Source organism: Pristiophorus japonicus, chromosome 21 (assembly GCF_044704955.1).
Source record: "Pristiophorus japonicus isolate sPriJap1 chromosome 21, sPriJap1.hap1, whole genome shotgun sequence".
Lineage (NCBI taxonomy): Eukaryota > Metazoa > Chordata > Chondrichthyes > Pristiophoridae > Pristiophorus > Pristiophorus japonicus.
Window position 1 is genome coordinate 22352346 of NC_091997.1, and position 13487 is coordinate 22365832.

The 13487-nt window shown below is 40.1% G+C and overlaps 1 protein-coding gene across 7 annotated transcripts in view; it reads left to right on the forward strand.

Moving 5' to 3' along the window:
- spop (speckle type BTB/POZ protein) overlaps positions 1-13487 on the forward strand; it is a 350668-nt gene that overhangs the window by 309290 nt on the left and 27891 nt on the right. For all 7 annotated transcript variants that reach the window (XM_070864474.1, XM_070864472.1, XM_070864473.1 and 4 more), the window contains one exon: positions 12295-12472. In XM_070864474.1, the coding sequence (XP_070720575.1) occupies positions 12295-12472 (178 nt within the window). The remainder of the gene's footprint in view (positions 1-12294; positions 12473-13487) is intronic.

Below are 13487 nucleotides of genomic sequence, written 5' to 3' on the forward strand. Positions count from 1 at the left end.
CTGGGATTTCTAATGGAAAGGGCATATTGGTATAAATGTTAATATCGCTTGCATGCTGGTACACTCTTCTTGGTCTAAGTGGGAGCTGGTTAAACTAGCTATTTAGTATGACCATCCTCATTCAGGTTTTATTCTTGACCAATAATGAGTTGTACAATGGGGCTATTCAATTTGATCCATATTTGCCTTTGTGGCAACATTGTGAGTAAATGGTGATGGATAGATTTAATGGATGGCAGTGATGTCCAATTTTGTTCAGTAATATTCGTGCGGGTCATTTTTAAATCCTATCTTTAGTGATGCTTGTGACTCGACATACTTTCACCTTCGTTCCTTGTGACTTTGCTTTGTGTGGTGAAATGTGAAGCTACCCAATTTGGCTTTTAAAGTGTAAAATTGCAGAAGCGGGGAGTTCTAAAAATGGATTTAAACAATTGTAGTGATCATTGCATAAATCCTTAGTGAAAAGTGCAGAGCAGCAGTAAAAGCAGAGACCCAGTTCAACAGTTTTATATTTCAGACCAGGTGTTATGGATTGACCAATCCAATTGACCCAGCTGTAATGGCAGTGGTGAACTATGACCTGAAGAGCTCGGTAGTACATTGTCCTTTGACGTTTTCAGAATTTAGTCAGAATATAATGCAGAGAAGATCTGAAAAGTTCTCTTTAGCTCAGAGTCGAGACCCCAATGCTCAAATTGCCCTTTGAATTTTGGAGTAAGTTGGCAGTTGTGGAAAATGTAATTTTGTTCTAATTGGCAGGGGACGGTGAGTTGGTATGAAGTCGGAATTGAGACCTTATCGGGAAAATGTATCTGGTGTGGGACTTCTGAATACAACAGAGTGAGAAAATATTTTAGTTTCCCAGGGTTCTTAACACTCAGTTTGAGCACAGACAAACAAAAGAGAGAAAATAGCTTTGTTTGAACTCTGGATATAGTAGTGGGGCATCAGTGCATAAATAACCGATTAAAACATTCAGGGATCAATCTGTCTATTGTAGTATTAAATGGTTTGGTCAAAATTGTACTGTTTTATTCAACCTTAATTGAAATGGCAACTGCTATGATGAAGTTACCTTTAAAGGACGCTCTAAGAATCATTTTATGCTCTTTAAAAAAAAAAAACACTTCTGTGTGGAATTTTAAGTGACTTACTGTTGACAGTGCTCATCATTTACACTATTCCAACCATATGCTGTTTGCCTGCCTCCACAGTATAGACACAGGTACCGCAGCAATCTTCTGGCATAACTCCAGTGAATGTGGCCTGTAAAAACGTCCCTCAAGGTACATTTATTCTATAAATCTAATAACCACAGAAATCAAGGGGGAATCTAGTGGTCCTCTCAAGTAATGATTGGAACTTCCAGCTGCTACCTGTTAAAATTCTTCACCTATATTCAAAAGGTATCATGTGCATAGCTTTCCATGTTAAAATAAATCCCTGCTAGAATATTAAACCTATACACCATTTTAGTGTAGAATTTAATTTTCAGTGTGTTTTAATTACGGTATGTAGCTAATTGAAAACCACTTTGAGGCTCCCTTGATGGCTTTTTCAGTACAGTTTAGGATGTTCCAGGTTCATTTCCCAGTCTCTGCCGACTTAACTGATCTGTGGGCCATTACAGTAGGGCTTTGCACCCTAGATTTGGGGCAAGAAAGTTGGCCACGGTTCATTCTCCTTACTGTTAATGCAAAGATTTGCTGGAGTTATACCTGTGTGGATGACGGGTAAGGTTAACATCATGCTTGGTTTTGAAGTTCTTTGTGGTCAAGTAGCTTTTCAACACTAGCTGTCAAGGTTTATGACTATGGGCTGCCAAGGCCCCTTAGGTGTCAGAGGAACTGATCCTGTGGCACTCTACCATGGCAAGGAATCAGTGCCTCCAAGAGTGAAGGTAATGGCAATATACCCTGTATTTGTTGCGTGGAAATAAGGTATTTCATATGGATGTTACATGCCGATCATCGTGCTGATGTGGAGTGGGCAGCAGATGCTCCTATAAATCACCATCTGTGACTCTCCAGACCGTCAACCAGCATTCAACTGACTGCCTCATAGTTGGATACATCTCAATTGCTTTCAAACTGAACAAGGAGAAATATCTTCTCCTATGGAGCCTTTGTGATGACGACAAATGTCATAGAAACATAGAAAATGGGTGCAGGAGTAGGCCATTTGGCCCTTCTAGCCTGCACCGCCATTCAATGAGTTCATGGCTGAACATGCAACTTCAGTACCCCATTCCTGCTTTCTCGCCATACCCCTTGATCCCCCTAGTAGTAAGGACTTCATCAAACTCCTTTTTGAATATATTTAGTGAATTGGCCTCAACAACTTTCTGTGGTAGAGAATTCCACAGGTTCACCACTCTCTGGGTGAAGAAGTTTCTCCTCATCTCGGTCCTAAATGGCTTCCCCCTTATCCTTAAACTGTGACCCCTGGTTCTGGACTTCCCCAACATTGGGAACATTCTTCCTGCATCTAACCTGTCTAAACCGTCAGAATTTTAAACGTTTCTATGAGATCCCCTCTCATTCTTCTGAACTCCAGTGAATACAAGCCCAGTTGATCCAGTCTTTCTTGATATGTCAGTCCTGCCATCCCGGGATTCAGTCTGGTGAACCTTCGCTGCACTCCTCAATAGCAAGAATGTCCTTCCTCAGGTTAGGAGACCAAAACTGTACACAATACTCCAGGTGTGGCCTCACCAAGGCCCTGTACAACTGTAGCAACACCTCCCTGCCCCTGTACTCAAATCCCCTCGCTATGAAGGCCAACATGCCATTTGCTTTCTTAACCGCCTGCTGTACCTGCATGCCAACCTTCAATGACTGATGTACCATGACACCCAGGTCTCGTTGCACCTCTCCTTTTCCTAATCTGTCACCATTCAGATAATAGTCTGTCTCTCTGTTTTTATCACCAAAGTGGATAACCTCACATTTATCCACATTATACTTCATCTGCCATGCATTTGCCCACTCACCTAACCTATCCAAGTCGTTCTGCAGCCTCATAGCACCCTCTTCGCAGCACACACTGCCACCCAACTTTGTGTCATCCGCAAATTTGGAGATACTACATTTAATCCCCTCGTCTAAATCATTAATGTACAATGTAAACAGCTGGGGCCCCAGCACTTGCGGTACCCCACTAGTCACTGCCTGCCATTCTGAAAAGTACCCATTTACTCCTACTCTTTGCTTCCTGTCTGACAACCAGTTCTCAATCCATGTCCTTGCGAACAAGTAGAAAGCTCGCCCCATGTTGTTGAATCAACGATCTGGTGGCCTGCATACTGTGTATGCTTGTGTCGACAATGATGGCAAGAATGATGCGCTGAGTCTGTGTTCACTGAATGAATGCCTTCAGATCCTATTCTCACACTGTCACCTGTGTTATGCAGCCATGGTTAGTTTGTTTCATAATAGTGGGAAAATATTTTCTTTCAAATTAATTGCAGACTATCTAATATAGGAGTAGCAAATGTCAGGTTGAGGTAGCAATTCTTTCTCCTGGTAGGCTGCATCTTTGTGTTTTAGAGCTTTCATCAGAACTACCAAATTAGTGCCTTGTTAATCCCTAAAAGCATAGTTGCATATATTGCACACTTTTTAGACCACAGAATGTTGCATTGATAATGGATACCAGCACGGATTTGCTGTTAAAGTTGCAGTGGCTCACAGTTGCTATATGACCTTGCTGTCTGTCCTCATGTCCTCTTTACCCCCTCTAGCCCCACATCTGTTTTGAAAAAAAATGTGGGTAGAAACTTAAGTAAATTACTGTAAAGCAGTTGTTTGGAGCTGTCTGAAAAGCTCCAATTGAGCCTGTGATACTATTTGATTTGGCTGAACAGTCCTGGTAGAAATATTTTCAGACAATGTAGTAGACTTTTTTTTACATTGCAATATATTTTTCCGTATGCATTTTCTGGAAATATTTTGCAGCAGAAGTTGATTTACAAGTACAATTGGTAAGATCCCTGGATATGAACCAAGATCAGTGGCAGAAGTATGTAGCTTGTGCCTTCCTTAAAGCAACTTCTACAGAAATTGTTGCTAAAACAAGTGGTGCAGATTTTTACTTTTTTCTCTTGATTTTTCTGATCTAAATCCTGATCTGCTTGATGGAAAAACCATTAATAATATTTGGGTTGAAATACCTACCTGTATGATTCATGTACATTTGGTGGTATAAAAAAAACCTTTCAAGTACTGAAGAATAATTTTCAAAATGTGCAGCTTTTCTTTTGAAATACTCTAGGAGGGAAGAAGTTTGAATGTATACTGAACCATGGCATGTTAACCCAAAGTGAAAAGTCAGTAACGCCAACTCTCGCGATTTAATAGCGAAACGCACGATTTGTAATGAGAATTCAGCCCAACTCGCAATCTTGTGATTCACCTCAGAAAGCTCATTATTTTAAACTTCGCCTGCAATATTGTTGACACACTGACCAAAACTGGAAGTGGCCGCTCTGGCACACACGATGTGGAGGAGTCCAACTCGCTGCGCATGCTGGGGAATGTTGTTTGTTCTCTTTAAATAAAAGGAAACAAAACTTACACAGGACTATAACTCCCAGAAGATGCTGCGCGGCTTGTCACACGTGCGTGTTTAACAAGCGCCTTATTGCGTTTGCGGACGGGCGGGTGTTGCAGGTGCAGATGGTAACATGGCGGTGGCTGTGTTGCAGCAGCTGCTGGATCGTGCTGAACTTGCCAAACTTCCCAAAAACAGTGACCAAACTCGAGAAGCTCATCACCGACAAAGAGACGGGCATAGATGTCCTAAAAGCCAAACATGAACGTTTTAAAGTTGACAGCGGTAAGTAATGGGCAGAAGTGCATTCTTGCCAAGCCAGAGGGGTTGCCATAAGTATCAGACGCTGTACTTGTTTTGCTTCATCTATGCTGGGGCTTTCGACCTTTATTTACAAGCATCAGCTTCAAGATTTTTAAAAGGAGCGCTATACATTGTCTTAATACATTTTTTTTCAATTTTCCATTTCTACTTTTTTTTTTTAATTACTTCAAATTTTATTTCATCAGGGTTGTTACCCCCAGTTAAGGATGTATTCACTCCTGTTCTTGTCGACCTGCATTGACTCCCTAACCTCCAGCCAAAAATTGCTCTCCTTTACAGCTCTTCCCATGGCTTTGTTCGATGCTACTTCTGCAATCTCCAACAGCTCTTCCTTCCAGAATTCATCATCTACTCTTCTCACTTTAGGTTGCTGGGTGTCATCCCACTCTACACTACCATTGATGGCAGAGCATTCAGCCTCCATGCCACTGGTCTCTGGGACACTCTCTAAACTCCTTTTACCTTATTGCCTATTTTGTACTTTCAAAAGCCTCAACCCAGCACTGCCTTTGATCACTTACTATAACTTCTCTCATGGTTCCTGCCAACATTCCCAGATCTCCTATAAAACACTTTGGCACAATTGTTCCCTAAAATCAGCTATGGAAGGTGGTAAGTGAAGTTGAAAGGGAGAATTGGTTCAATCTAGTGTACTATTTGACAGCTGGTGTAGCACAATTGGATGACTGAGCTGGTTCATGTGTACCTAAAGCATTGGCTATGGAATGGTTGTGGAGGAAGTATTTGCAGGGGAAATATGTCAAATTTGGCATGACAGCAAAAATGTCTTCAGTGATAAGAACATGATATAAGAAATAGGAGCAGGAGTAGGCCATACAGTCCCTCGAGCCTGCTCTGCCATTCACTAAGATCATGGTTGATGCAATCATGGACTCGGGTCCACTTCCCTGCCCGCACTCGATAACCCCTTATTCCCTTATTGTTTAAGAAACTCTCTCTTTCTGTCTTAAATTTATTCAATGTCCCAGCTTCCACAGCTCTCTGAGTCAGCGAATTCCACAGATCCACAACCCTCAGAGAAGAAATTCCTCCTCATCTCAGTTTTAAATGGGCGGCCCCTTATTCTAAGATTATGCCCTCTAGTTCTAGTCTTCCCTCTCAGTGGAAACATCCTCTCTGCATCCACCTTGTCAAGCCCCCTCATAATCTTATACGTTTTGATAAGATCACCTCTCATTCTTCTGAATTCCAATGAGTAGCGACCCAACCTACTCGACCTTTCCTCATAAGTCAACCCCCTCATCTCCGGAATCAACCTTGTGAACCTTCTCTGAACTGCCTCCAAAGCAAGTATATCCTTTTGTAAATATGGAAACCAAAACTGCATGCAGTATTCTAGGTACGGCCTCACCAATACCTTGTACAATTGTAGCAAGACTTCCCTGCCTTTATACTCCATCCCCTTTTTCCATTGGCCTTCTTGATCACTTGCTGTACCTGCCTACTATCCTTTTGTTTCATGCACAAGTACCCCCAAGTCTTGCTGTACTGCAGCACTTTGCAATCTTCATTTAAATAATAACTTGCTCTTTGATTTTTTTTATGCCAAAGTGCATGACCTCGCATTTTCCAACATTATATTCCATCTGCCAAATTTTTACCCACTCACTTAACCTGTCTATGTCCTTTTGCAGATTTTTTGTGTCCTCCTCACATATTGCTTTTCCTCCCATCTTTGTATCATCAGCAAACTTGGCTACATTACACTCAGTCCCTTCTTCCAAGTTGTTAATATAGATTGTAAATAGTTGGGGTCCCAGCACTGATCCCTGCGGCACCCCACTAGATACTGGTTGCCAACCAGAGAATGAACTATTTATCCCGACTCTGTTTTCTGTTAGTTAGCCAATCCTCTATCCATGTTAATATATTATACCCAACCCCATGAACTTTTATCTTGTGCAGTAACCTTTTATGTGGCACCTTGGCAAATGCCTTCTGGAAGTCCAAATACACCACATCCATTGGTTCCCCTTTATCCACCCTGTTCATTACATCCTCAAAGAATTCCAGCAAATTTGTCAAACGTGACTTCCCCATGCTGATTCTGCTTGACTGAATTTTGCTTTTCCAAATGCCCTGCTACTGCTTCTTTAATAATGGACTCCAACCTTTTCCCAACCACAAATGTTAGGCTAACTGGTCTATAGTTTCCTGCTTGCCGAATGCGCTTCCTGTCTGGGAGCAAAGATCGCAGATTGCGCTTTCTGTCCAGGGGTGAGGGTCAGCGAGGGGTCAGGAAAAAATAGCAACTCGCCAAATTTCATGATTTCGAAGTGTTTATCTCGTGATTTGAGACAGTGGGTTTGGCATTACTGGAACTATGTTTACCTAAGGATGCATTTATACTTCAATTTTACCATAGGTGCAAAGCATTTTCACTGTCCTAGTGCTGCAATTAGAATGTGAATGCAGCCTGAATCTGGAGCCTTGATTCCCAAGGAAGCCGAGTGCGATCACCCTGGTGAAGTGGGCCTCACTCCACTTTGCTTCAGAGCCTTCACACCTGCTTTACACTACACAAGTTTATCGTCTGTGCGAAGCCAGAAACGCTGCCCACCGACGGTAACTTTGTAGCACCCTAAATTGTCTCATAATCCTAACTGTTATAAAGGGGGTAGCTATACAGTTTTGGGATCTCGATTCTATGTTTTATGCTTTAAAATTGCTGAAGAGGGAAAGTTTTGTGTGGAATCCTATGTTTGATTACATTTCCCTTTAACCTCTAGTATGCTACCAGTAAGCTACATAACTGATCTGCAAATCCAACTGTAGTTCTTATAGTTGAGGGGGAATAAGGCCTTGTACTCGTTTTAAGTAAATTGGGTATGCTGATTTAATCGGATTTGTCTGTATTTGCTAGTATTACTTTGTTAAACCATGAAGCACCAGTGAGAATTCCTGTCATTGACAGTTCAGCTTTCCATTTGTGGGGATCCAGAAATTTCGAGACTTGACTTGTGTTCAGTTTTCAAGAATCTTAACTCTTCATTCCGTTTCCATATACAGTTGGAAATTTGTTGACGATGTATGGGGTGCAGATGTGTGCGAGGGGAGTTATAAAATCACTAGGGGTTCAGTCCTCAAGAAACTGTGTCCCTGGTGAAGAAACGCTCTCCACATTCTGTTCGAAGATGGTGGCAGTAATCTGAGGAAAAGCTTTATTTCCTCTTGGTTGTAGATAGCAGACCTGTTGTACACGAGCCAAGGAAGTTCTCTCTATGATTTTTCTTTTGATAACCATTCTCTTTCCTTAATTTGTATCTGGGGAAAATTTTTTGAACAGTTTTTATTTTGCTCCCCTTCTCTTCCAAAGATGGCTCAATGCTAGGTTATGGTTCCATGGATAACAATAGCCCACTGTTCCCTCACCCAAGTATGAGAATCTAGATAACATTGCAGGTTATTTGACGATGGGTAATCGCAGCCCAGTCTGGTCTCGTCTCTTTTGAATGACCATGCGAGACATTAGATGGAGATCAGGAAGAGGAATCCTTTCCTCACCCCAACCAGATGTCACTGAGAATACAGAGCCTGTCGAGGAAAACTTGCCCAGAAGGGCGTGAGAGATCCTTTCTGATGCATAGGATGTAAACGGACTTGGCTGAGAATAATTTTGGCAGGCACAGAAGTGTTTCAGGAACAAAGTGCATAGTAGCACTGGGGAGATCATGACTGGCAACGTTACAGTGGTGTGGGATATAAACTGGAACTTATTCATCCCTGTGCCTCAGCATACAACAGATGCAATGCTGGTGCGAACTGAACTCCGTCGAACAGTCAATCCACACTCATGGCATCGAAAAAGCAGTAGACATTTATGGCAGACATGTTCCAGCCAATTATCACTTGGAGGCAGTGGGTGCCATATTCTGTAGATGTAGCTACTTGATAACATTACTATGCTCTTGAACAAGAGGCTGCCTTTGTTCTGCTCCGGTGTTGGGGCAAGTAGTTACGGATGATCTGTCAATCTCAATTTACTTTTATGCCTTTTGAAAGGGCTGGCTTAAAATAACTGAGATTCCAGCAATTGGCAGTGAAGACCATACTGGCTCCCAGGAAAGCCTGTATTCTGAAGACTTGTAGCAAGTAGTATGAATGTCATGACTCTCATTTCGACCTACAGGGATGTGGTGTAACCACAAATGCTGATGGATGAATGACTTGAGATCTAGTTTTGTTTTTTCACCCACCTCTGGCCGGCACTGTGATGGCAGGGACTTAACATGGTGTCCAGTTTGAATCCATTGGTCTCCATAATTGACCATTTTTCTTTTTATAGCTGTTTTGCTATTTGCCTGATCATCTTTAGCATACTGACAGGACAATTTGTCAAGTTTATCCTTTCTGCCTAAATTTGTTTCAATTTAGCGTCTCAGTAGTTTTACCCACCTCCTAGCATTTCTTCCTTTCAAAGAAAGTGCCCCTTCACTTGGTTGTTATGCACACACAGGGCAAAGGACCAAATTTCTTTATTTCAAAACATTGGACTTTTGAAAACTCTTCGACAAATTGGTAGTGTTGTGTTAGTCATTTTTATGTTACGCATTAGTAGAACAGGACTCACCACAGAGAGCTTCAGATTTGTCCCTTATTTCTTCAGCTAACTTGCACAGGCATGCTTTTGAGGACCTCGGCAAGACCTTGGAGCAATCACATTTTTCGTTAAGCATTATTATTTTCACTTAACTCAGGACATCACTGATGATCTCCAAGATAAATTGAAGGTGTAGGTCCTCAGCCCTAGCTCATTTTTGCATTGCTTTGACATATTTTCTAATCGTGTGGATATTAAATAAGGTAGGTCGATTATTGATTGTTCAAAAATAATTTGACACCTCCATATGAAGCTGCTTCCTGGCCTGTCCCTCAACATTTCTTCTGGCCCCTCTTTCTCATATACTATATAAATATTTATTTGGTGCTAATTTTATTGTAATGCTTCAGCACTCTTAATGGTTCTTTTTAAGTTTCACTGTTGCTGCCTCCAGACAGAGAAATTATGGTCTTCCTCATCAATTCTACGATTATGCAGAATGAAGATGACCTCACTGCCACTGGCATGAAATGTATCAATAGGACAGTGTCCCAAGTCTTGTCCTTCAAGGGATAATGACCTAATTGTATTGTAAGTTAGATTTTTTTTTTAAATGTTAAAATCCCTGTGGGATCCAGCATCAAGTTCTATTTGATGTAGTTCCTATGTAAATGAAGCCGTTGAAAGTTGCTTGATTGTGTCGAATATCTAGGAGCTTGAAGGAGTCTCGTGGGAACTCCAGAAAACAATGTCCTCTGATGAGATGGAAGTCTCTTACTGTAATAGTGCAAAACGAGCAACATTTGGGAATAATGAAGTGATGCAGACATGATTAAGGCTATCCCTAGAGAGGATTAAGTATGTTTTGTGGCTAAACTATATGATGAATGCAGTAGCCTTTCATCATTATTTGGAAGAAATTGTGATGAGCTACTCTATTTTCAAATTTGGGAGTTGTTTTAATCCTTTACTTCAACACTCCCTTATGTATGGGGCATATATATGTTTTGGATTTAGATAGATGAATTCCAGCATTGAATTTAGAAGATTTAAAAAAATATATATATTTCGTCAAGTAGCGATGCCTTGGGATACGAGTCTGGAGGGTTGACGGGTTATTTGACTGGTGGAGGGGGAAGAGAGGTGTCATGGCCAAGTCCAATCCTGTTCACGGCCAATATCTACACATGCACACTTTATAGCAGGTGTCACTAGATCTTGGCTAATTATTTGCACCTTCCCCTCCGCCTCCCACCATTGAGGCTAACTATAGTGCCAACTATAATACCTTGGCACTGACTACGGTCAAACCTGGATTTTCCTGGTTGTATTAGAAAAATGTGTAATGGAAATTGTAGTTCAGTATTTTTAGCTAATTTCTTTGTTGCCCACTTCCATTTATGATAACTATTATAATTACCTGCTTTTGAAATAGAGATTACCAAAGTATGTGATTGCAATATAAGTGATCGCTAATCCTAAATTTCCATGTAACTTTAATTACTTAATAAATTCTTTAAAATAGCCTCTGCCACACACTATTGCACTGTTACATGGCTCGTAGTGACAGCCTTGTAGCGATGCCTCATGCATTTAGATTTTTCTCCACGTTTTGAAGGCCTGTTGTTGTAAAACAAAATTAGTCTCTGCAATCAGTTCTATGGGAAGGACATGCTTACACAACTATTTCTCAATCTGGGCTCTGATTCTAGACAGTTTGTGGGAAGATGTCAAAGGCCATATTTTACACAATTCAAGGTATAAAAAGTTCAAGCCCAATACTGTGGCTATATTAAACTGACATGGCCATATTTTTCTAAAATTCCACCTCTTTGCTTGGCTTAGTTTCTGCACCAATTCCATCAGTTCACATGACTGCAGTGAGTTCATTGTTGGTTATTTCCCTAACTAACTATAATCAATATTCACTAGCTAACGAGGTAAAATCAATATTCCTGTAATGTCTACATTGAACCAGGCTTTATATAATCACTGCACATAGTGTAATGAACCTTCTGTGATAATGAATGAGTGCCTGAGTGTTCATAGGTACTAATGAGTCTGTGATTTATTTCCATAGATTAAGATGGATTACTTAACATATCTACAAATCTGGAAGTCATTACTTTAACCTCTGTGTTCTGTTCTTTATATAGATTGGCTATTAAAAGTGTGCATTAGTATATAACATGTGTCTCCCATTAGTAGATGAGGAATGCCAGAATAAAATTATATGTTGCTCTGTATTCATGTTATAATTTTATATATCTTCTGTGTTCACTATTTTCTGATCACCGCCATTTTGAATGTTGTTTATTCGCAAGCTGTTTAAACTAGTATGTGCATTAGCAAACCTACCAGAAATTATGCTGCAGACAATTATGAAAGCACAAATGTTTTGGAAAGGCAGTAAAAGCAATTAGTGATTTTGATAATAAACAGCATTGAAAAATCATACAGGTCTTTTAATTCACGAATTGCTGTTTCAGTTGCTTTCAAAGTTGAATAAATTTTGCAGACCATCTCAATCAAGCTTTGGGGCATATTTGTGTATTGACATTTGAATTTATAAGGAAAGTGGCATTTCAACAAATCAATAGATTATCAAAGTATGAAATGCATTGTAATGATTTCCCCATGCCCTTTTAACCTGTATTATGTTTCCGCAGTCTGACTACAATGGCTTTGTGCAAAGTTTATGCGCAAAAAGACTTTAAGCCTGGATTTTCCAATCGGCATTATTTTACGACCGGTGGTGGTGCATTTATTTTAAATAATGCTGATTGTAAAATTAAGGAATTAGTGTCAATGTTTTGGTGTAACACGACTGTGTTTGTGTTTTCGTTACGCTCTAGGTTAGCGTGGTCCAGGATTCAGTGAATATCTCGGGCCAGAACACCATGAATATGGTGAAAGTTCCTGAATGTCGGTTAGCAGATGAGCTTGGAGGCTTATGGGAGAATTCTAGGTTTACAGACTGTTGCCTTTGTGTAGCAGGCCAAGAGTTTCAAGCACATAAAGCAATTCTAGCAGGTTTGGAACATTCTTGCCAAATAGATTTTTACGAGGTGTAACTCTTAAGGATTATATCAAACCATATTTCAGAATTGATAAATTGATTTTAATACAGATGTACCAAAGTAGAATACTGTTTTAACCTAGATCATTCTCATTTATTTGTGATTTTCCACCGTTTTTTTAAAAAAAAATATATAATATATATTATTTATTTATTTTATGTATTTATATATTCCAAAATAAACCAGGGATGCTGGAAATCTGAAGTAAAAACAAAGAATGTCACAATTCCTAGAAAATTGATCAGCATCTGAAAGAGAACAATGAATTAATATTTTGGGTGTGTCAGTTGGTCAGAATTGGCTTTGGGTTACAGAATCCCTTTATTTCGATCACAAGATGGAATCCAGAATTTATCTCTCAATAAAGGGGAGCGCCAAAGTTACAAATAAATTGTGTGGGTCCAACTCATGAATTAGATAATGTCATATTCAGTATGGTGTCACTGAGAATTCTGTTTATCGCAAGTGTGGTATGCAGTAATATTTAGAATAACAAATGGTGTTAGTCAAAGAACATTAAACCCTCTATGCTTTTAAGTGAAACTCGTTCACCTCTTTCCAGGTGGTTTTGACGAGCGACAAGTTCAATCTCTGTGTATCTTAATTTGATGGAGCTAATTTATATTTCCAGCTGATGTTTTTGAAGTTCGGAATATAATGTTTTTATCTGTGCTGGCTTGTAGTAGTGCTGTTGGTAATAAATTCCTTCTCAACTAGAGGGCTGGATTTTCGTATTTTGGCAAAAACAGTAGTTTTACGCCAAAATTAGCGTTTTTCACTGCACTACTGTTTTTCGGCCTTTTGGCCTTTACACCGGTAACGTTGGCATTGCACGAGGATTCGCGGCGCGAAACCTAAGTTTTGTCAACTTTAGTCCGAGGCCTTGGGAGGGGGGGAAAACAAAAAAACAAAAATTGCAAAGAACATTCTATCGGCACTTATCTACTAAATTGCTGAAAAATAATTAA